Source organism: Schistocerca nitens, chromosome 6 (assembly GCF_023898315.1).
Source record: "Schistocerca nitens isolate TAMUIC-IGC-003100 chromosome 6, iqSchNite1.1, whole genome shotgun sequence".
Classification (NCBI taxonomy): domain Eukaryota; kingdom Metazoa; phylum Arthropoda; class Insecta; order Orthoptera; family Acrididae; genus Schistocerca; species Schistocerca nitens.
Window position 1 is genome coordinate 455909876 of NC_064619.1, and position 26060 is coordinate 455935935.

At 35.9% G+C, this 26060-nt stretch overlaps 2 protein-coding genes across 3 annotated transcripts in view; one reads left to right on the forward strand and one right to left on the reverse strand.

Annotated features, from left to right (window-relative positions):
• Nucleotides 1–26060, reverse strand: part of LOC126263146 (transportin-1) — a 148936-nt gene that overhangs the window by 44501 nt on the left and 78375 nt on the right. For both annotated transcript variants that reach the window (XM_049960180.1, XM_049960181.1), the window contains exon 9: nt 13078–13230. In XM_049960180.1, the coding sequence (XP_049816137.1) occupies nt 13078–13230 (153 nt within the window). The remainder of the gene's footprint in view (nt 1–13077; nt 13231–26060) is intronic.
• LOC126263148 (uncharacterized) lies at nt 766–2970 on the forward strand. The gene is made up of 2 exons (XM_049960182.1): nt 766–933; nt 2537–2970. Exons 1-2 carry the CDS (start codon nt 772–774, stop codon nt 2771–2773), a joined length of 399 nt encoding a protein of 132 aa, XP_049816139.1. The 5' UTR covers nt 766–771; the 3' UTR covers nt 2774–2970.

Here is a 26060-nt window from a genome sequence, read left to right on the forward strand (position 1 = left end):
ACCTGCCTCATCTCAGTGTGGCTCAGTAAGTAGATGTGTGCCACAAGGCTCTGTTTTGGGTCCACTGCTATTTCTCATCTTCATTAACGATCTCCCACTTTGTTCCGATACAAATAGTAAATTTACTACAATTCTAACTGATAATTTTACAGACAACAATCTTTAACAAACTATGAATAAAGTTTTCATTGTAAACTGGTTTTCTTCAAACAGTCTCTCACTCAATGCAGATAAAACCCTTTATATGGGATTCCATACTCCACAAAGAAATCTGGAAAAAATTAACAATAAGTGCAAAGAAATACAAAAAGCTGAGGTTACAAAATTCCTGGGTGCTTATATAGACAGCAAATGTAACTGGTCAGCGCACATTCTTCATCTTTATAAAACACTTAGCTCAGCAATATTTGCACTACAGGTTATTGCTTCAGTGGCTGAAGTAGACACCATCAAGGCTTCATACTTCGGCTATTATTAGTCATATGACATCATTAATGTCATACGCTATTACATTCTGGGGAACCAACCTCTCGCAAAGAAAATTTTCACTGCACAAAAAAGCCATTAAATTAATGAGTGGTGTCCATCACAGGCACTCTTGCATGCGCTTGTTTCGAAAGATGGGGATCCTTACCACATCCTCACAATGTATCTTTTCCTTGTTGACCTTTGTCTGTAAAAACCCTTCTATCTACAAAGATAACAAGCCAATTTCATGGCTTTAAAACAAGAACCAATAAGTGTTTGCACATTGAACTGAAAAGACTCACTATGGTTCACAAAGGAGCTTATTACTCCAGCATTAAGCTGTTTAATGCTCTCCCACCACACATCAAATGCCTTCACAAAAGATTGCCAGCATTCAAACAAACTCCCAAGGAGTACCTGATAGAGAAATCTTTTTATACAGTTGATGGATACATGAAAGAAAATGTATATAATCCCTAAATTTGTAAACTTAGTATAATTAATTTTATTTTAAGTATTACCGTAGGCATATGACAATTATTTATTGGTATTCCTGTACTTCCTTTGGAATATTTAGTTTATCTTGACTCCTATATGTATTACACATCCTTAACATGTGAAATGAAAATGTTCTGTTAACTGACTATGCTGTTGTTTAGCTGATATCTTATTTACATTGTATCTTTTATTTATGTAAGATGTATTTCAAATGTGTATAATCTGACATTTCATACCATAAATATATCACTCATTCTTAACACGTGAAACACAATTTTCTGTTAATTGATTGTGTTGTTGTTTAGTTGATTTTTATTTACATTTTCACTGTGTTTATACAAGTTGTATTTGAACTACGTAGAATCTGACACGTTCCATATCCTTGCGAGTCACTCGCTACCAAGATCTCCGGAACATGAAATGAAATAAAAATAATAAATGTGGGACAGCTTTAACTGGATGATAAGGGCTAGGAAAAAAATTGACTTAGATCTGTTCATTGGAAGCCTACCATCATTTGCACTGAGTGGTTTGGGTTAAACTTTAAATCTGGATACCTAGACAGTGATTTCAGTTCCACTCTTCCCAAATACAGAATTTGCAGACAATGGAAAATCCAGGACAGAATAATGACAATATTATGAAACGGATAGATTGCTACTCACCATTTAGAGGAGACGTTGAGTTGCTGGGGTATCACTAAAAGACTGCTATACATTTAAGCTTTCAGCCAAAAGGCTTCCTTCTAAATTAGAAGACACACACACACACACACACACACACACACACACACACACACACACACACACACACACACACACACTACCCTCCTTGTCCCCAGCCTCTTCCTTACCCCCCACTGTCGTCCTTGTCCCCAGCCTCTTCCTTAACCCCACTGTCGTCCTTGTCCCCAGCCTCTTCCTTAACCCCACCGCCAACTGATGCAGCTGCTGTGGGCAGTTCAGCCTCAGCAGCCAGAGACCGTTATCGTGTGCTTGTTTTCTACTTGAGAAGGCCTTTAACCAAAGCTTAGATGTACAGCAGCCTTTCTGTTGTGCCTGTCTGTGACACAATGTCTCCTCTACATGGTGAGCAACAATCTATCCTTTTCACAATATAGAGTTCTATGTCTTAAAAACTACAGCAAACCCTTCATCAATTAACAAATAAAAATAAATTCACAACCACAGAACAAGGAACAAAGTTCTGGGGTTTTCATAAATAAAAAAAAAAAATTATATTAAGGGAGTTCAGTGTATGCCAGATGAGGTGCTGTGATTTCACACTACTGTTAACTGAAGTTGTTAACCCATTAATGTCCAGTGACAACTGAAGTTGCCGATGAATTTAAAAATTAATGATGGCAACAATGATAATGCTGTACACAATTTAACTGTTGGAAGCAGTTACTGACACTTTTCTTTTCTTTGTCATTTAAAATTTGAAGTCAAGTATTCAGTCCACTGCTGTTCCTTACAAATGTTAAATCTGTTAGTACGTATGAGTGTTAAAACCTCTTCAACAAAACATGTTTAAATACTGAACAATATATGAGAATTTTTGTCCACAGCTCATGCTTCCCGAGCACGGAGTCCTGGGTTTGATTCCCGGCGGGGTCAGGAATTTTCAACTGCCCCGAGATGACTGGGTGGTGATGGGTTGTCTTCATCATCATCTATCTCCATTACAGTCAGAGGAAGGAAACGGCAAACCACCTCCATTAGGACCTGGCCTAGTACGGTGGTGCGGGTCTCTATGCTCTGTCAAGAAGCTTGGGACTTCATTTCCATATGAGAATTTGAAGTAAATTTTCTTTGCTGTCTTTTAATAAATGGTCTAAATTATACATAGGACTCCTTTGGAATTTGTATTTAGCATCATTTATGTTGGGGAAAATATGTCTGGCATCTTTAGTTGCCACTGGGTACTTGAGTTGTTTTTCAGTTCTGATGATAATTTACGGATTGTGGATGAAACAATAAATTTTCTTGAAGCAGATTGAGACAGGACAATATGATCAGTTGGTATCATACCTCCTTATGAAGCACAAGGTGGAGATACTGATGATTCTGATTTATCAGATCATGAAGTTCAAGGAAAACCATGTTATCTCCATGCACATATACCAATGGTACAGGCACTAGTTCAGTTTGAGGAAAGTTAACATGTTGTAAATACAAGAAGAAATTGACATTCACACTACACCTCCTGCTGCAAATATTAAAGGAAATAGGAAGTGCACATCAAGTCAGAATTGTGCAGTGAGCAGATTAAGTCAAGGGCTAAAGGTGATAGAAGCGCGGGTTTGTGCAGAGACTCCAATGACAACTGTAATAAATATGAAGAGAAAGAAGAAAAGGAGGCCAAGTAAAAATTTTGCAGTGAGGGGAGTAAGCCAAGGACAAGAAGCGCAGAATACACTGATGACTCTGCAGAGCCTCCACTCATATCTAAACACTCGAGGATGAAATCGTGTGTAAAACCAGTCACCTCAACTTGGGAATAAATGAAGAACCCTAGCTGGAAAGTAAAAGTAGTTAGTGATTCTTACAGTCTGCACTTATTAAGACTTACTTTCAAATACAATAAAATCCCCACTGGATTTTTTCAAAAATTTTTCTCTGAGGAATTAATAAATTTTATTGTTTCACAAACAGATTTGCAAGTTGCACAGAAAGGTAATCTGAATGTTGGAAAAATAAATATTGTAATAAATTTGGAAATGTGTTTCATTTCCATTGACAACTTTAGTTGCCATCAATGCCCATGACAAAGTGAAAATTAAATTGAGTTTTTCATGTAAACATGTTACAAAACCTACAACTATTTTTGAGCAGAAAAACTAAACTCAATAATTCTGGGCACCAGTGAGTTAATCAGGTGTTGGTAGTTAGCTTTGTAAATATAACGCGGGAAGTAAGTAAATTAGTGCCTGTTACAGTTCATTTAAAAGAAAGTTTCAATTTTCCTGTTATATTACTCATAAAATTTAAACGATATGTAATGAAGGAAATAATGTGTTCAGCCTTAAATTTGTTTCTAATAAACAAGGATAAAATTAAATTTGGATTTATTTGTTTGCATTTATGTCTTATGTTATTGACTAACAAGGAGAGGTCCCTACGGGTGGGATCAGCTTTTAGAAAGCAACTATAAGACTGTAGGTTAGGGCACCAGGTATCACATCCTTCAGCCATTTACCCAGGTGCATATGCATTTGTGAATTGACAAAACAGAATTTCTCAGTATCCATTAGAGCCTTAAAAATCACAATGCTTTTCCAAATGGCACCACAACCTAGCAAACAGCATTTATGTTTTATCTTTATCGAAATAACTGTTTATTTTTATTCAATTAATTAGTTGCAATATCATCTTTTTTATTTCAGATCATTTTTATTCTTTTTCTTATGGAATTTTGTCTGCATGATTGCAATTATTTTTATTTATCTACTGTAATATTTAAATATTAAAAAATACCAATGTATTACTTAAAAAAAATTAATTTACACTGTCAAAAAATTATTTTTGTTACCAACTGGACATTTTTGTGTTAATTTTGACAAATATTTTCTTGGATCATGGGCAAAATAAAGCAGATTAAGATCTGAATGACAAGTTTTACCACTAAAGGGTTATTCCATGCCAAATCATCCAGCCAAAAGTAGATGTAAAAACCAAGGTTTTTGGATTTGTTCCAAAATTTATATGTGAAATGTATGCATAAAGATAAGAAAATATCCAAATTTTCATTCAATTCTGTTAGGTAATTTCTGAGTTATCACCGTTTTAAGTTTTAGGCTGATTGTATTTCTGAGGGCAATTAAGACATGACTAAAGTGAGCCTGCTTTTACAGAATTCAAAGCAAAATCTTTAGTTTTGAAGCTAGAGCCTTGAAATTTTCACTGCTTTCTTCCAAATTAAACACTGAAACTGATAGATCTACAAAATTCCGACAAACGTACCTTTCAAATGGTGCAAAAAATTGATGGGGTTCTGAGATGTAAAATTTTATCTTATATTGAAACCAAAACACGTTGTACCTGTTCAAAATGTATAGAAAGGCTGTTTTAAGATTTGAAATGGTTATAGTAGAAGTTCTGTAGAAGTAAAAGTCTTTAGAACTATAACTTGGAGGATCAACTACTTAAAACAGTTATTAATTAGTACATTTTTTGTTATGTATTTTTAAAATGGGGCAAAGATTTTACTGTAGTTGTAATTTTACTTATCTTTTGTGTTTTATTTAACTGAATTCAAAGTCAAGAAATATACAACATTTTTGGAGTCATGAGAAGTGTGGTGAAGTTCAGATAAGACAGTACTACTGTGCAAGTATGCACATGAAAAATTCACGAGTCAGCAGTCTGCCTGCTGACATGAAATTCAAGCCAGGACATGAAATCCTCCCTCCCACCACAGCCTGCATTTACTGCAAGTCTATAAGTGTGCGTTTGGCTCTGTTCAAGTTAACTGCCTAGTGTTTTGTTGTGCTTAGTGACATTTTAAATAACTGTTATATAAACACAGTTATAATTTTATTTTTAAAACTATTGTTGTGTGTGTGTTTCTTATCACACAGATAAGAGCAAGTTCAAGCAAAGATGAAACTAATTTTGTGTGTTCAGTAGGTTCATTACTAAATTTTTCATGTGAAAATACTTCACTGACAAAAAGCAAAGACATTTATTTAATTTCGGAAAAGTTGTCTGAAGAAGAAGAAGAAGAAGAAATTTTTGTTTGACGTTCTAATAAGCACAACAGTGAAACAGATGATATTTGTTCCCATCATTTGTGTTATTTTTTAAAGTATTTTGAAAAGAACCAAAAATCCTGTTGTGATTCATTTAAGAAGCATTCTGTACCTTTAACAAAGAATAAAGATTTGAGGATAATTACTCTGGAAAAAGCAAAATATGTTAAGGAAAATAAGGACATAATTTTAGTTCCATGAAAGCTGTTGTGCAGTACATGTAGAAAACTGTAGAATCAGGCAACACCTACTTTAGATCATGAAGATATTGCTCTTCCTGAAAGTGATGAAGCAAATGAGAGTGAATTAGCCAATGCAAAAAGAGTTGTAGAAATTATTTTAGGGTTGAATGTGACACCACTTAAACTTCAGTCATTATCTACCCAATCGAAGAAAAATATGCTAAAAAGAAGTTTAAAAAGGCAAAAGACTAGGTTAAAAAAGTTGTCATTTGTTTTGAAAGCACAAGAAGCCAACTATTCAAGTGAATATGACAGTACGACTCAAGGTAATGAACTGAAGACAAAATACGAGGATCTTGATCATTTAGTGGATGCTATAAAGGAAAAACGCAAGACAAACCTAAGCAAACAGGAAAAAATACAGATATTAACAATCACTCCAAAGTCTTGGTCTCGCAGAAAAGCAGCTGAAAAATATAATGTATCAGAATATTTAGTGGGAAAAGCCAGAACACTTGCAAATGAGAAAGGTATTTTGGCTCTGATGGAACCCAAACATGGCAGAACCCTTCCCCAAGAACTGTTTTATGAAGACGATGAATTTTCTTACATGTTGCCGCTTGATAAAGACAAAGTTATTATTTAAAAATTGTTTACAAGCAGAAAAGAATTCCTTAATGCAACTTAGAGGAACTATTTATGGTGTTTAAAGAAAACCACAAATATTAAAATTGGATTTTCCAAATTTTGCTCCTTGAGACCGAAATGGTGTGTGCTTGCTGGTTCACCTGGCACTCACATAATGTGTGCCTGCTCATACCACCCAAACATTGAGCTTTTAGCAAACACACTGAACCAGCATGATAAAATATCAATACACACTACGATGGGCAAATTGGTTTGTGACAGACAAAACGGGGACTGTATGTTAAGACAATGTGATGTGTGCCCGAAAACAAGGGAATCACTGCAGCTACATCCAAGAGAAATACTAGAAGACTATGATGAAGATAAAGACATTAAATTTTCGCAGTAGTTTTCAAGTGATGGCAGAATGACTTTACAAATAATGCTACTACCTTGCAAGGAGTTTACTGATTTTACTATAAAAAATTGAGTCTCTGATACCTCATTCTTACATCACCAACACTCAAAACCCTTACATGAAACAGAGAAAAGAAGATTTGGCATTTAATGAGGTTTTAGTTCTTACGGATTTTGCAGAAAACTGTAACTTCATTCTACAAAATGAACTGCACTCCTAACACTGGGGCCACTTGAGCTGCTCAGTTAATCCAGTAATGATTTTTTTCTAAAAATGAAGATTCCGCCATAAAAGAAACAATATTGTGTTTCATTTCAGATGATCTAAAGCATGACGTACTATTTGTTTATTCAGTACAAGGAAAAAAAACCATAGATTTCATAAAACTAAACTTTCCTGACATTGACCAAATTGAGTATTTTACAGATGGTTGCCGTGCTCAGTACAAAAACTTCAAAAGCATGGTAATTTCTGTTTTCATTATGGAGATTTTAAATTAAATGCAAGCTGGTGATTTCACGCTACGAGTCATGGTAAAACAACATGCGATGGGATCGGGGGCACAGTTAAGAAAATTGTCACCAAGAAAAACTTTCAGGGCAGTAGGCAAAACAGCAGATACTAAACACTGAACAAATGACCAATTTTTGCAAAAATTTATTCTCAAAAATTATTTTTTCTTTTTAAAGGAAGAAGACATTTAAACTAAAAGAACAATGCTTGAAACTAGAGTTCAAATGGTTCAAACAATACCGGATACAAGAAGTTTCCATTATTTTAAGCCAGCTTCTTGCAAAGAAATTACAGACAAACGAGTAAGTTAAGACTCAGAAATTTTTTGAAACAAAATACTTTTATGACTATCCCGACTATTAAACCTAACCTACATTCTTTGGTTGCATGCATTTATGAGCTAAACTGCTGGATAGATTAGATTAGATTAATACTAGTTCCATGAATCATGAATACGATATTTCGTAATGATGTGGAACGAGTCGAATTTTCCAATACATGACATATTTAGGTTAATTTAACAACATACTTAAGTTAATATAACAACTTTATTTTATTGTGTTTTTTCTTTATTTTTATTTTTTATTTATTTTTTTTTGATATTTTTTTTCTTAATTTATATCTAAAAATTCCTCTATGGAGTAGAAGGAGTTGTCATTCAGAAATTCTTTTAATTTCTTCTTAAATACTTGTTGGTTATCTGTCAGACTTTTGATACTATTTGGTAAGTGACCAAAGACTTTAGTGCCAGTATAATTCACCCCTTTCTGTGCCAAAGTTAGATTTAATCTTGAATAGTGAAGATCATCCTTTCTCCTAGTATTTTAGTTATGCACACTGCTATTACTTTTGAATTGGGTTTGGTTGTTAATAACAAATTTCATAAGAGAGTATATATACTGAGAAGCTACTGTGAATGGTTCTGGGTTTCAGTGAAGAAGGGGACTACGACATCATTTTTATGCACCCTAACGGACAAGCAGAAACTTTCTTTTGGCCTAAAAGAGAAGACAGATATCCTGTTCCACCAGCCCATCTTCTATGTGTAACAGCTCTTCCAGAGGTAGCATTTCAGTTCTGCACATCTTAAGATTGATGCTAATTCCCAAAAGGAAATCATCAGAACATGGAACAATTTCAATGCTTTATTGTAAAAAAACACCAAACCTTAACGGGAATTTAAATGTAATTATTGCACATACTGCTTCATATAAACTTAATATAATACTTCAAACAAATAATTATTAAAATTTAAGGTCGTCGAAAACTTTTTAAAGAAAGGATTTGTTTGAAAACGAATAATCAACTCATGTATCCAAACGTAAGGACACATATTTTGTAAAATTCTCAATGCATGCATCTCATTTTAAAATACTGATATATAAAACTTGAGTTCATCTGGTATTTTCACAGTTGTATTGACTTCAAATATTTAATTACTGTATCAAACATGTATTTTACAAAGTAAATGACAAAATTTGACTTCAATTTTATAACAAATTGTTACAACTCACAACCCCACCAATCTTTTTGCACCATTTAATGGAAAGTTTATGCTGTTTTCAAAAATATATGGTTTTATTGGGTTATTTGGATGGAGGTTTCAGCTACTCATTATTTTCTACACCTACGTCACAATTTTGAAATTAACAATATTTTGAGTTTCACAACCATTTTTCAATATGAATGAACATTATAAATTGGAATTTTGTAGATCTATCAGTTTCAGTGTTTAATTTAGTAGAAAACAGTGAAAATTTCAAGGCTCTAGCTTCAAAACTAACAATTTTGCTTCCAATTCTGTAAAAGCATGCACACTTTAGTTACGTCTTAATTGCCCTCAGAAATACAATCAGCCTAAAACTTTAAATGGTGATAACTCAGAAACTAGTAGTTCGAATTGGATGAAACTTTGAATATTTTCTGGTCTTTATGCATACAATTCAAATATAAGTTTTCAAAAACATCTGTGACAGGTGGGTGTAGGGCCCTGGATGACTTAGTAGGGAATGACCCTAAAACAAAATTCATGCAAAATTAGTGACTAAAATACTGACCGCAATAATGTGGGTGAAAATACGAAGTGATGAAAAGGAACAAACTAACTAAAATCACATAGGCAGAAATTAAAAAAGAAGACTAAAAGTAAAAATGAGAGCAGACAGAAAAGTTAATTTATGATTAAAATAAAGCAGCAAAGGATTAGAAACCCAAAATTATATTTACACCAATTAAGGAATAAAAATAGTTATTTTGATAAATATGTAGAAAATCTAGCATCCAATGGGACTCAAATCCACAACCTTAAGCATACCACCCAAAGAACTCTGCAGCTACACAAACACAGCATTCCAAAAATTGGCATTTTCCAGGTTTCAGTTGCCTAGGAAATCACATGAAATTCCTTGTCAGCTACAAATAACTGCCAAATAATCCTAACTTTAACTATTTTTGATAAATTAAGGTTTGAAGGCTTGAAGATGAGTATCCAGTTATTGGTCAGGCACCAATTTCCCTATTTTCAGAGATTTACTACTTAGTAATGAGTTGACCTACAGACCTCAATTGTTTATGCCTCTAGTACGTAGGGCACTAAGCTGATATAACATATTGAAAAGAAGACAATTTCATTTCTTATTAAAAATGTTGAAAGAGCAACTTTCCTTCAGGGCCCTTGAAGGAACTGTGATTCAGAAGGAGACATGCAGTTAATCTTAACATCTTTACATTAATGTGCTAACTGGAAAACGTGTCCTATGTACCAGTTTTCATGTTTCACAGCCACTTACTACCCCACTTGCAGCTGCTCCAACAAAGTGTTTTCGCAAGCTGCCATAGCAACAATGGTACCATTTGCATCTGTTGAAAATATCTTCATTAGAACCCTGTTAACAGTTGTAACAAGAAAAGCATGGTGCACTGTCCTTACTGTACTCTACCTGTGTTCCAAGAAACCTTCATATGATTTGGTCCCCTGCGAAGAAACAAAGAACATTTATAAAAGCCCTGTATTTTGTGGGGTGCCCATGTGAACAGTGCAAAACATTTTTCCAATGTAATGGAGTTCCACACTCAGAAATGAAGAAGTTCAACTCACAGAGAACAGATTCATTTCAACACTTGCTTCACCTTCGCAGAGCACTGTCAACAGTAGCAGCTACTTCTGGTGTCACAGAGCACACAGTACATGTAAAAAGAACAGTTAAATACAGAAAGCAAAAGTGCTCAAAAGATGTTCACTTGACACTGTGAAACTAGACGGAGTGATGTTTTATGTGAACAGAAATTTTTCAAGACTCTGTGCAGTAAACAAAGCTTATGCTTCCTTCATGGTAGATAAGGATCACATGCAGAAAAGACTTATTTTAATATATCTGGAAAAGTTGTACACAAAATACAGGGTGTTAAAATGTTCTTTGTTCCTTCGCATGAGATCAAATTGTATGTAGGTGGTGATGGAGGAGGAGGAGGAGGAGGAGGAGGAGGAGATTAGTGTTTAACATCCTATCGACAACAAGGTCATTAGAGACGGAGTACAAGTACAGATTAGGGAAGGATAGGAAGGAAATTGGCTGTGCCCTTTCAAAGGAACCATCTCGAATTTGTCTGAAGTGATTTAGAGAAATCATGGGAAACCTACATCAGGATGGCCGGACGTGGGTTTCAACATTGTATGTAGGTTTCTTGGAACAGAGCAACATGATTGCACAATGCACTAGTCACTGCTATTAACACATTTCTAATTAAAAGATTTTCAACAGGTGAGAATGGGGCCACTGCTGCTATAGCAGCTACCAAAAATGCGAGTGGAGCAGGAAGTGGCTTTCATACACAATTAAAACCAGCACATAGGACACATTTCACAGTTATACCTTGAATTTAGAGATGTTGAAATTAACTGCATGTCGTCTTCCAGGCCCTGTAGTAAAGATGCTTTTTGGGTCCCCTCCTCCAACAGTATGTAAGGTGTATGTCCCATCATTACAAAGTCACAGTGCATGGTACAACTTGACAATATGTGCTATGAAAAGATCGTATCTCATACATTTAAGTGAATCATTTCATTATTTGATCAAGATGTGAAGGAAAACAATGTTATATTGAGATGATGCACACCGCCACATCTCATCACACAAAACACTGATTTGAGTAATGAAACAGGCCAAGAGCCATTTATTTGCCAATGTATAATATTTAACTACGCATTGTAATGCTGTATTTTGACGATTTACAAGGAGAAATCAATCTAGTGCCACTGACGCGCCTAGACTAATTCAGTGTCCATGTAGTAACATCAATATTAAAGACAGACTCTGAAGACATTTGAATATTATAAAAAACAAGTGCGCAACCCATCGTCCACTAGCGGACAATATCACACTTTTTATCTCCTGTATAACACGGACGCACTGTTACATAGGTGTCATTATAAGATTTGTAATTTGTTTAAGTAAATTGAGAAATACTGTTATTTTGTTGCATGTGAGACTAGTATGTGTGAAAAACACACAGTGGTTAATGAATGGACATTTCTAAGTGATTTATACTTTTATGGACATTACAAACCACTCAGGCTCTGTCACTGTTATTGACGTAAGTGTTAGCATGTTATGTGTGTTTCAAATCCAAGCTCATAATAATAATGTCAATTACTCTAAATTTGTGTTTGCTTTAGTTGTTTGACAACCTTGATCATTTACTTTCTATGTGCCAAGGGTCCAACCCTGTCCAAAGTGTCGTGTGGACAGAACAGTCTAGGCCAACATTAACATACTACTTCCCCCTCCCCTCGTAATATTTTTCAAACTCTTGTTGTAAACTGGCCCTTAGGTACATTTTCAGTGTGAGTGACATCCGGGAATTTCTTAGCAAACTTCACTTCTCAAATCCTACATCGCTTGCACAAAGCCTCGCTGTTCCACAACGGTACGCAGCACTTTCTAAACGGGAAAGGGAGCCACACAAGTATACGCTGCTTCCCCTTCTCAATCAGACGCTTATTAATAATATTATTTTCTTACATCAGAATATGCAAGGCAGAAGACTTTTTAAAAATACCATTTCTTTCTTTGTATTTGAATTTGTTCATGAAACTGTTCTACTGGCCTACAGGCCAACCACAAATATTTTAGGTACAATTTTCAAGGAACATACAGGGTTTTTATTTACCAGTTCCCTGTAGTTGAATGTGGAAAGTGCATGTAACTGGAATTTTCATTTTATTCTTTGCAAACAAATAAAGTGATTCAAGATATACTCTCTGCATCTAAGACTGCTATCAGATGTGTAAACATTTCAGCAAAAACTGAAGTTAAGATTCAATTGTCTTCATATTTGCATGTGTTTGGACTGTAGTAACTATTATACCATCAAATCGATAAGACTTTTCTTGTGAACAGACAGAGAGATCTTGACATGCACACGACTGCTACGTGTTTTATCCTCTAATCAGAGAAAAAGAGAGGGAGGGAGGGAGGGAGGGAGGGAGGGAGGGAGGGAGGGAGGGAGGGAGGGAGAGAGAGAGAGAGGGAGGGAGAGAGAGGGAGGGAGGGAGAGAGAGAGAGAGGGAGGGAGAGAGAGGGAGGGAGGGAGAGAGAGAGATATCAAGGTTTCTGTACCTTCAGCAATGGCACCTAGAGCAAGTATTCCCGATTCTTTTATTTCCCATTCTTGATGAAATAGTGTCTCCTTCAATATAGGCACCAGAACAGGTAACAGTTCCTCTCGGAATACATTTGCCAGGACATCCAATGCTGCAGCACTGCATTTCCCTGTGAAAATAATTTTTTTTTTATCTTAGTCATATTTGTTGGAGTGCAACTTTCATACACACAGCAATGCAACAAACGCTACAATCTATTTTCTTCTGGTCACATTAGTGCAACAGACATACACAAAAGAGAATATGATGCATACTGTAAAGAAACAAGATTTAACTTCTGATGTAATCTATTTTACTCCAAGAATTCCATAACTGATGTATAAATCTACTTTTGGTATACTAATATTTGTTTATGAAATGGAAAATATTTATTGAATACAGCATAAAAGAAGGTATGTTAAGGTGATTATGAAGTATGTATCAAGCAGTAGATTTATATCAATATCGGTGTCCTGTTGATTAGAGATCGAAAATGGAGAGAGTACAAGTCTAATATTGCAGGTTGCATACTTTAAAAATCAAAGCGCCGCTGTATCATCAGTGCTAACAGGCTTCTTCATTCCCCCTGTAGTTCTATGGGTATGACAAGTCAGAGTTGAGCAGCTGCATTCACTTCATACTTGTCAACTGGTTCTCTCTCACTGAAGCATGCGGGAGTGTAAGGTTAATTATGATTTCTTGCTAGTACAGAAGATGATACACAGTCTTGCTGCAGTGAAGTAAGGTGAAATGACTGACTGTCGGGATCAGATGGCCTAACGAAGTGGTGTCTTGAGACTGCAGAGGGTGTAATAAGAAAATAAATCATTGATGTAGTGTACGCAATCAAAAATGTGTTCCATTAGAGGAGTGATGTCCAAACTAAGTTTCAAGCTAGAGTCCAAGCTTCAGATGAAAAACACACAAATGTCGACTAATCCAAACAAAGTTGTATTCTTGTTTATCCTACCTCCACCAGGCATCAAACTAAAATCGGGCATAGAGCAGCATCACCATTATATCCCTGTGACCGAAAAGTGTGCTATTTCTGTGCTCTTTTATGCAAGGAAAACTTATGTTTATGAGCAAATTTTACTGCTTAGGCTATCATTTCTTTCTGTACATATTTTAAAGACTGTTTTACTTTTACACACACACACACACACACACACACACACACACACACACACACACACACAGTGAGTGTGGATTCAAAAGTAACTGTATACTCATTGTAAGTGTACTGTATGCATCAAAATAAGAGTAAAATGTTAAATCAAGTTTTGTCCAAAATAGCTTTATTTTAGAGTTGTGCAAGCTTTATTTTAGAGTTGTGCAACAGACAGGGATCACAAGTACAACATACACAACACGAAACTAATTCTTCTCAGACAGCAGCGACATGAAGAGACTTAAATTCAACAGAACTATGTACTGTATATTTATCCCAAAACATGGTCAAAGTGATGTTCATCTACATGAAGTCAGTGACATGCTCAACGTATTTCCACTGTCTGAATGTTGTGGGCACCATTCATCTCATTCTGCACAGTCATTTTCAATTCGATGCTCTAGTTGTGCTACATTCCCAACTGCAACACCATACACGAGCTCCTTGAGATGTCCTAAGGCTAGAAGTCCTGGGGGTTAAGATTCGGAGATCTGGTAGGCCAAGCTACTGGTCCTGCACGATCTATCCGCTCACTGGCGAAAGCACCACCGAGATACTCTCTTGCCTCCAGACTGAAGGGTGGAGGGACACAGCCGTGTATGAACTATAAGCTGCTTTGTGTAGAGAGTCTAACATCATGAACTACATCGCCTAATTTATGTTCCAAAAACTGTAGACACACTGCCAGTCAGGTGCTGATGAATAACATGTGGTATGAGTAACCAACTATTATCCCACATCAAATGTTCACAGGAAAATGATATTGATATCTTCATGCTGTAGTTCTGCAAGGATTCTCGTACACCAACATGGGTACGTAATAAGTGTTTCTGATACCTGTACAGTTAAAAAGACTTTCATCCGTAAACATAGCAGCCGAACAGTGGATCAGCACTACGGCGCTCAAGCAAGAAGGCAGGAGGTGTGTGTGTGTGTGTGTGTGTGTGGGGGGGGGGGGGAAATTAGTGTTCAATGTCTGTTGATAATGAGGTCATTACAGACTGAGCACAAGATCAGATTAGGGAGGGATGGAGAAGGAAAGTAACTATGCTCTTTCGAAGGAACCATTCTGGCATCTGCCTTAAGTGATTTAAGAATACCACGGAAAATCTAAATCAAGATGGCAGGATATGAGCCAACCGTCGCGTCCTGAATGTGAGTCCTGTGGGCTAACCACTGCAGTAACCCATTCCGTGGTCTGATGCTTGAGTAACCACTGACAGAAATTCTGAGGTCCAGAACTAATATATGGGTGTCAGCCCCTGTACCTTCTGTAGGTGAAATGGGTGGAATTCCTATCTCCAAAGCAGGCACATTCAGCCGACAGAGGAACCCATACTTTGGCACTCTTATGGTAGTTACTTATGGTTGGACCTTCATCTACCAATTCCAGGATGTTCTCAACAACCACCCCATCCAGCTGAAGCCGATCTAGCCATGGCGCATTACACACACCATATTACCTTAAATTCCAGTCCATAGCCGTTAAAGTCTGATGGTTTCGTACTCTTCTGTTTGGAAACAACTCCATATACCGTTGTCTAGCAGCTGCTGCATTGCCTTCTGCTGCACTGTAAAGGAGGTGCATATCCGCTGTAGCACGACAGGCAGTTTTATCGAATACTCTGCTACACTGTTAATATTCATACTGGAGGAGGTGCATATCCACTGTAAGGTAACAGGGAGTTCGATCAATACCCCTGCTCCACTATTAATATTCGTACCGGCAAAAGACGAGCATGTTAGCTGATAATGGTAAGTATTGTAGTAAAAAGGAGCAGATACTGTGCGCCCCAGTCTGTTTTTGCGATAGAGGGTGCGTGAGCAGTAAGAACAACAGCAATGGTGAGTCTTCAAGGGATAAGCAACATCCATTTGCTCCACATGGATATAGATACCCTTTGACACTCTGAATTGGTGGTGTCATGGGTGGCTTGGAGAAGAGGGCCATCAACAATGTCAACAAGGACCCGAAACAAATGAATAACTTTTTGATGTAAAATGATGGAACTTTGATGTACGGCATACGCGTCTCATGTATAATACAGAGTTGAATGTTTGGACTATTTCGGGTTGTAATTAAGCGGATCTGTCTTTGTGAGAGTAGAAGAATTTAAAATACAGAAAAGTGACGTTTATTTCGTTGGTCGAAGAAATCATCATGATTTCAAATCTCAGCATCACCCTGCAAGAGATCAAAGTCCAGCAGAAGAGAGATAGTTCGTACACAGCTGTGGGACAGAGTAGCTTGACCACCAGAAAAGTTCATAAATGCAACCGTACATAATCAAGAATAATATAAAAGTGAGTGACAGATACAACACGGTGAAACATACCAAGCACAAGCAGCAGCTGAAATACGCCACTGTCTGGATTTATAACGTTATATAACCAGCAACTTCTTTTTTTTCCACCGTATGTGGAGACAAACCAGCGAAACAAAGCAGGGGTACTGAGGAGATCACAATTTATTGGATAAATTTCAAAGATTTTGACATAACATCAAGAAAATTGTATTTTTTGCCCTTAGCAACTATGCAACAGCAACAGTCTGCCTTTTTATTATTATTAACCAACTTCATTCAAAAAACGTTATCTGGATGTCTGAAATTTATTTTCACTTGGAAAGGAGTAATATATTGTGGGTATAAGAAACATTCAGCAACAAATTATGATGATGTACATACATTTGTGACACACACACCATTACAGGAGAGTTTGGGAACAAGATACCCAATGCTATTGGAGATAGCAGACAATGCATCATCAATCATCACATAGTCATCGACTACAAGCAGACAAGCAGTGTTGTGAGTTAAACGGCAGTTGCAGCAGCAGCAGCCAAAAACAACTATGCAGACGTTGACATTGCATTGGCAACTTGCATCTACCTTTGATACAGCAAAAATTGGTGAGAAGAATAAATTATTTTTAGTATCCTATAAAATACCCGATTCATGTAATTGAATGTAGATAGTAATAGTATATTAGGAATTAAGTATATTGCTACACATCAACTACTGAACTATTGTATAGACGTCTCAGCTGTAATTTTGCATGTAAAAACAGGCATAAACTGAGATGGGAAAGGTAGATATAACAACTTCAACTTAAATCTGTAGAAGAAAAGAGTATGATAGAGAATAATAATAGAAAATTAATGGATTAGAGTAAGACTGTTGGAAGCTAACAACAATAAAATTGTACAAAGTAATAAAATATTACTTGACAATATTAATAATAAGACTAAGGATATTATTATTATTATTATCATCATCATCATCATCATCATCATCGGACATGAATAACAGAGTGTTGGAGGAAATTCTTAGAACTTAATTCACGTCTAAGCTCACAGTACATGAAAGTAAATTAACAGAATTAGAACGCAAAGTTAATATGTTAAACAGAAAATCTACTATCTGAAGTATATTCAGTAGTTTCTAACGAGTTCCCGGAATATTTTTAAGATGTAAATCAAAACTAAGTCGGAACACACCGAAATTTCAAACATGAAGAAATGAGAAGATCAGAACAAGATAGGATGTCAAGCTGACACTCTACCTTAACTAGTTTGGAAGAAAGGTTACAAGCATTTGTTGAACAAAAATTACAATATACAGTTGAATCAAGTAAATGTAAGACAACTTCTATGGATGACAATGTTAACCATCAACAGAAATTTCGAAAGATACGGGACATATTAGGAGAAACTCAGAAGGCAATGGTAAGTAAACAAGTAATATAGGCGTCTCTAAAGATATTTCGAGAGAGTTGCAAATTGCAGGTGGTTTAAATTTGACAGACCAATTTCCTAAATTTAAGCCGGAGATGGAGGCTCACCTGATATACTTTTTAAGAATTTTCTTACAATCATTACTGAGTAGGTGGGATAACCTCAAGAAAATTTATTTTACATTAAGTTATTTAAACGGATATGCAGTGGCACAGGGTAAGGCCCACTTGGCAAGATTTACAAGACAGTTTGAAGCAAAAAAGTACTGCTGTTCAAGCACACAGGAAAAATTAACAGATTATTAGCTCCAAAACATTACAATAGTTCTTGGGGTACTTATAAGAGGTAAATTGAGTGTCATCTTACAACAGCTAAATATTTAGATTATCCATTACACTGATCACCTCTGATAAAGGTATTAATGGGATGGCTATAACACTATGTACAATAAGGGATATGGTATAGAGGATGGACTAGCATTAATGATTTTCTCACTTCACTTCATAGATGGATTAGATATGCTAAACACAAAAAGAAATGAGCGTTTTCATAAAAGTGAACAAAAATGATAAATCTTTCTTGAGCCATTTGCAAAGTAAAGAGAAGCTAATTAGAGGACAGTACACAACGATCTAAATAAGACAACAACCCATGACAAGAAACATGATAATTCACAAGTTTTTGTATCCCATAATACATCTAGCACAAACACTAATCCTAAGAATGGGGACATAACTAGTCCTAGTACAAATATAGTTCAGAATAATTGTCCAATTATAATTACAGGAAAGAGAGAGAGTTCTGGATAATGGGCCAAAATCGAGGACGAAACCAATCAGTATTCGGCCTGTACATAGAAACATTTGTTGCTTATAATCATGAAATGCTTACGACAGAATGGTTGTCAGAAGGAAATTGTACAAAAACCTATAGTAGTGGGGAAGTAGCACACAGAAAAGTAGAAATTTATATCGATTCAGAAGAATTAGTGACTGTAAAAAGGATTTCCTATTTTACCAGTAACATGTGTGTACAGTAGGAATTACTGATACAATTACTTAAACAAGAAACCTGAACAATTATAAATGTAGGACCATTCTTTTTTATACAGACATTACTTTTAGTGCTTAGCATAAATATGCAAATATTATTAGGTGTAGAATTGCTGGATAAGTACAAAGTGACTTTGGATACTTTTACAACATTTAGATTATTATAATGTTGCATTATCTTATAAACCAAATCCATTAGTAAGCAATGAAAACCAATTATTAACGTAGCTGTGTTTAGTGGCTAGTGCCAAAACATTAGAAGAAGACAGTACAACAGCTTTACATCAACTGTCTCCTGCTAACATACACCAACTGATTTATCAACAGAACAATAAAAGGATGATTTATATCAAAATATATGCAATTGTGCGGCAGTTTTTACAGACAAATGAGGCATTATGGGTGACTATATACGCAGTTTTAAGATGATAAAGAACCATTCTTTTGCAAATCTTATCTAGCACCTTATAAGTTTAAAAACAGTGGTACAAGAAGAAATCGGCAAAATGATAGACAACCAAGTAATAGAACACTGTTTACAGTAATCCATTATTAGTGGATTAGTCAGCTTCAGGCAGAGAGTGACTTATGTTGGACACACAAACATTACATAGATGCACAGAAACTGAATGCGATTTGGTCTATAAGTATAAGAGTTATTGGCAAAGTTCAAAGAAGTCAAATACTTTCGCTCAATAGATCTGATGAACTGCTACTGGTAGGTAAGATTAAATTAAGATTCTGAACAGCATACAGCATTTTTATGCAATTGGGAGTCTTATCAACTTAAAGTGTTATCTTTCGAACTAAATATTTCTATTTCAGTGTTTACTGGAGCGCTTTATCAAGCTCTGGGAAGAGAACTGTTACAAGAACTTTTAATTTGGGTAGACAATGTTTTATTAGTACACAAGACTTGAGAGGAACACTGTGCTTTATTAACCAAGTATTCACAAAAATTCTATGAAAAATGAATAACTATTAAATTAGCAACGTAACATTTAGGTTGCGAAGATAAAGTTTCTGGAACACCTAAAGTGCACGTCATTTATGTTGGCGGCCGAGTTTAGGTTCGTTCTGCACATCTGACGTCACAAAACACAGTCAGCCGATGAACAGAGAATGACGTTGCCAGATCTCGACTGCAGTGCAGAGCATGGACGAGTGTCTTCAGTTTTAGAAACGTTCAGTGATAAATAAAGTAATAGAACAAAAGCAATGTCTTGATAGCAGACTTTCTTTTATAGAAAGTTTGGATAAAGCATTCTTTACACCGATTGCTTCATATTCCATTAATTAATTAAAGCAAACAAGCAATAAGACTCCTAATTCAGGCAATAGCAAGGAAAGGTGTTTGTATCAATCTCACGAACCGCTTTTTCGCAATAAAGAACAGCGGTAATTGTTTATTTCCTATTGTACTTCGAAAAAGCTTGAGTAATTCATAGTCATACCAACAGTGTTTGTCAGTATTTTGCATGACTTGTTAGAGTCCTCATGGCGTTCTGTAGTCAGACGAGCTGCGTTAGCGTAACGGTTAAGGTATTGGGCTTCTACGCGGAAGGTTATGAGTTCAAACCTTGTGCGGTGATTACTATTTTCATTATTTAAAAACAATATTGAAGTGCCCTACTTCACGAATTATATTAGTTTGAATGCAATTTTTTTTAAATTTCTAGTGTTTTGTCTCTTCATTAACCCTTTCGCTGCTGCAGACACGTGCTCCCTGCATTCCGCGCTGTGCGCAATTTTGTCATCACTGCACTGCTCGCCTGTGCAGACACATTGTGTTCCCACTGCTTTGACACACTTATCATTCGATTCCACAAAAACTATTTGGCCCAAAATTTTGATTTTCACACGTCTTCTTGACTGATACCTTCCCCCCATAAATGACTTAATTTTGTTTCGATGTTCAACGCAGTTATTATGCAGCATTAAATGTAGTAAACCATTGCACGAAATTTTGAAGAGTTTGCAGAGGTAGAAGTCCATAGCGTATACTTTCCGTATGGTCGATTTTAGTTGCCACAATGTTGAGAATGAAATGTGGACAAGATACCTAAATTTCATATAAAATTTATTGTATAACAATATCTCCATTTAATTTAAGCACCATATAGGTGTCGTATGTAATATTGAGGAATATTCAGTCTTTCGTGACTGTAATAAAAGTTTTATTTACGCCGGACGCGTTCGGTTTTATTTTAAAGCACTTCAATCAATGAAAGGTATGGCACATACACAATGGTACTCATGTTCTCTTTCTTGTTTTTGTTCCACAGTCGCAGTTTTACGAATGGTACTGAAATATATTCCTCTTCTGCAACTGTAATAAGCGACTTATTTAGACCAGACGCGTTTCTCTCTTTTGAAGCATCTTCAGTGAACAGTATTTTGTCTCTTCCATTGCCAAGTCACCTTTCATAGTTTTGTGCTGCGGTAACACAATATTAAACGTTTGTGTTGGCTGATCAGTGTTTTAGCAATTAAATGATGGTTGTGTGTGCCACACACAAAAATTATATTTGACATAGCTCAGAGCACTTCACTGATAGACGGTATATTCAAGTCCTAATGTTTTTGTAAGTCCACAGTTTTGTTTAATGTATTTTGTCTACTTCCTTTTGATCGATTGAAGTGCTTTAAAATAAAGCCAAACATGCTCAATGTAAATAAAACTTTTGTTACAGTCGCGAAAGACGGAATATTTCTCAATATTACATACAACACCTATGTGTTACTTAAATGAGATATTGTTATACAGTAAATTTTATATGAAATTTAGGTATCTTGTCCACATTTCATTCTCAACATTGTGGCAACTAAAATCGACCATACGGAAAGTATACTCTATGGACTTTTACCTCTGCAAACTCTTCAAAATTTCGTACAATGGTTTACTATATTTAATGCTGCATAATAACTGTGTTGAACATCGAAACAAAATTAAGTCATTTATGGGGGGAAGGTATCAGTCAAGAAGATGTGTAAAAATCTAATTTTTAAGCCAAATAGTTTTTGTAGAATCGAATGATAAGAGTGTCAAAGCAGTCTGAACACGATGTGTCTGCACATGCGAGCAGTGCAGTGACAAAATCGCACACAGCGCGGAATGCAGGGAGCACGTCTTTGTAGCAGCGGAAGGGTTTATGCGGGCGTGGTGGCTTTACTTCATGAACTGTGCGCTCCCCCTTAAACGTAAGCTTGCGAACTTTGCTATACTATGGTGCTGCTTCTATTGGCGCATGCGTCGTCTGCAACTGGCAACGCAGCAATCTCCCGCGTCTGGGCGGGCATGCGCGAGCCGCGAAGATAAAAGAATTGAACTATAGTGTGAACAAATTGTATAAAACCAGGCTTGGACTGAATAAAAGCTATTAAGGATTATCCAAAACCACATAATGTAAAACAGTTACATTCATTTTTGGGACCAGCAGGATCCTATTATAGATATGTACACGGACAAGAAATGAATGATCTATGTTTACTTACATTACTCAAACAGAGACCTGCACTACAAACAAGAGGGAATTATTAGCTGTCATTTGGAGTACACAAAAATGTGAAACACTTATTTGGCATTCACACTTGGTAGTACACACTGATCATCAAAGCGCTTAACTTCTTAATGGAAAGCAGATGCACATGCGTTTGATAAGATGGGTATTGTTTCTTCAACGGTTAACCATAAACATAAAATGTATAAAGGGTTTTACAAATCAAGTTCCAGATGCCTTGTCAAGGTTACCTCTGGGTATGAAAGATACAAGAAGAACTAAAGCACCTGGAGTAGCCTTTTTAATTAATTTCTTAAGTTTAAGCTATACAAAGAATGAAGTAAAAAACTTAGGGCAGATAAGACAAGGATTAGGGGAGGATGACTATTTTAAAAGTAAACTTCAACACTGTTAATCAGAATCATTATCATCATTAGAACAACACCTATGGGCACTTGTGAATAAAATGTTATTCTGGAGAACAAATGCACACATGCAATATCGGAAGCTATCCACTCAGATCCAGTTACTATGGTTCACACTTAAAGGCTATGGTCACTTTGGTACATATAAATGTGGAAAACATATGAAAAAGTTTTACTGGAGATGCCAAAATTGTCAAAAAGCTGAGGAGGATAACAGTAGCATTAATTACACAATTTATACTATTTTACTGAAGAGTTCACACGACTTAAAAATGGCATCGGATTTTTACAGCCCTTCTGAGACGGTTGGGGGAGGTGTAACATATTTACATTATTTTACGATGTTGGTCAAAATGTATCACACTATATTCGATTAAGCACACAAACACAGGTACAGCGATTAACTGGATGCGTAATTACTTTGCGGATGTTGGGAAAATGAAAAGACTTAACTGACAATGGTACACAATTTACAAGTAAAAATTTCAAGGAGTTCTTAAGCTTGGTACGACGTACATACTATATCAAAGCATAGCCCAAAACCGAACCCATATGAATGTATTATGAAGGAAATTTGAAGGTTGTACAGGACATGTTGCCCTACCAAACATACCACTTGGGCACAAATGATATCGGCATTTCACGTTATATGTAATGAGTTACCACATCTATCTCCAGGTTTATACCCAGTGGAAGTAATGAAGCATAAATTTATTGGTAAGTCCTTGCTTAAATTATTTAAATGACTAAACAAAAATACCATACGAAGAGATAGGAAGAGAAAATTTAGGAGATGTAGTAAGGAATCATTTACAGCAAACAGCTGAAAAACCCATCAGCAAAATACAATGAGAAGAGGAGTTTGTGGCACAACTTGACTAGAAGAAGGGATCAGTTGGTAGAACATGTTCTGAGGCATCAAGGGATCACCAATTTAGTACTGGAGGGCAGCGTGGAGGGTAAAAATCATAGAGGGAGACCAAGAGATGAATACACTAAGCAGATTCAGAAGGATGTAGTTGCAGTAGGTACTGGGAGATGAAGAAGCTTGCACAGGATAGAGTAGCATGGAGAGCTGCATCAAACCAGTCTCAGGACTGAAGACAACAACAACACAACAACAACGAGAATGCTGAAATTTAATACAGATGACTAAGTATTAGTCAAAGAAGTACACCACAGTTCTAATGTACAGAAGGAAACCATTTTTTTCCTTATTACAGTGACCCACATAAAAACTAAGTATACCTCATCCAAAAGCTGTTTTATTGGTTGATCCAATAACGGTCAAGAAAAAGCACTATACAGCATAGATATGCTGAACATTTATAAACCACTACTTTGTTAAAAGTAAAGTAAAGACAGCAAAATCTGATGTTATTTCTGTTATGCAATATTATAAACAAACCATAAAACGAAATGAACTGTTAATAGTCATCTGTTAAATGCATGTAAGATATAATATCATTTATGTCAAGCTACATTATCATTAAAAAATCAGATATAGTTAATATAATGATTAGTTGCCATATCTTTAGACAATAGCTACCACATGAATCAAATAAATTGAAGACTAATTACAAGAAAGATGTTTTTTGGAAGAAAATTTATGCATATGGTGGAAAAACATGGACATTAGACCTAACTTGAGACAAGAACGATTTACACTTGACAAATTACGGTTTACTTTCCGTGTTGGATCACTCACTCCAGGTACACAATAGGGGTTTGTTGTAGTCAAGTTTCAGAGCCTGTATGGTGAAGCCGAAACAAGTTGTTCTGTTGGGCATGTTGACACTCTTCATCTTCAGGCATTTCGATGAAGAATGAAGAACTTAAGCAGGTGGGGGTCTTTCCTTTTTTTGGGGGGTGGGTGGGGTGGGGAATCTGTCTCTGTGTTCTGTCATCTTTTCTTCTTCAATTTCAACAAATCCATTTTGTTCCTTTTCTTTTTTCTCCTTTAGGAGGTCCGATTTTATTTTTGCCTTTCCATAAGCAATGGCCCCACTGTGGAACCTTTGTCATGTATGTTTACTTTGACCCAGTTTTCACAATATTGCACTACTCTTGTGTGACATAACATGTTGAGAACTACAGGAAGCAATTTAAGTGAACACAGATTTAGGCATATCAAAGCTTTTCAGGAGAACAGGCAGGCGCAAAGCAGAATATGCATGGATGCTGACATGCCAAACACACAATACTGTATAACAGTTATGAGCACGTGGGTTTGCTTTGAATAAAAGTAGGTAACTAGAGTAAATGGATTGTAACATATGAAAATACAGAGTGTAGGTTGATATCTGAAGGAATCTCTTCTAACTGATATAAGGGAGGAAAAACAGGAGAAAAGATAACAAGGTGCTCTACTATTGCTTTAAAATAAAAAGGAAAGAAAACGTGTGTTAAGAGAATGTACAAATAAAAAGGCAGGCAGAAAGATCTATGAAAAAGAGACTGATCTAGGCCGTGGGTCAGGTACATTTGGGAAAAAAACGGCCTGTACCATACATCAGTAGGAAATTTGTATGAGGCACTTTCACATGATTAAAAGTAAGGTTGCACAGTGTCTACCCACAGAAGGGGATCAGCAATTATGCAATGTAACCTTTTAAAGGATTGGAGTGACAACTGATCATGCCAAAGAACAGGTTGCCCAGCTAGTTAGGCTAGATAATTTTCTTAATTACAGGGCTTGGGGACCTTTTACATCTGCATGTATATTAATGCACAAATATTTGAAATTTGGATGTGCACTTGGAACTAAAGGAGGTACACTCAATATAGGATTCCTCTGAAACAGGAAATAGTAATGAAAGTATGTATAAGAGAATATAAAACCAAGTTTTAAGAATCAGTTAAGTTAAAGAAAATCGATCTCTTAAATGAGATAAAGTACTAAGAGAGCAAATTTTATCCATCTACTAAGAGAAGTTAAGCAATTTCAAAGAAACAAGTGTAAACACATTGCACAAGTAAAACAGTCATGACATGGTGCAAGGCTTAAATATGCCATGATACTTATAATGATCAATCAAACAATGGAAAATCCAGGATGGAATAACAACTATATTAC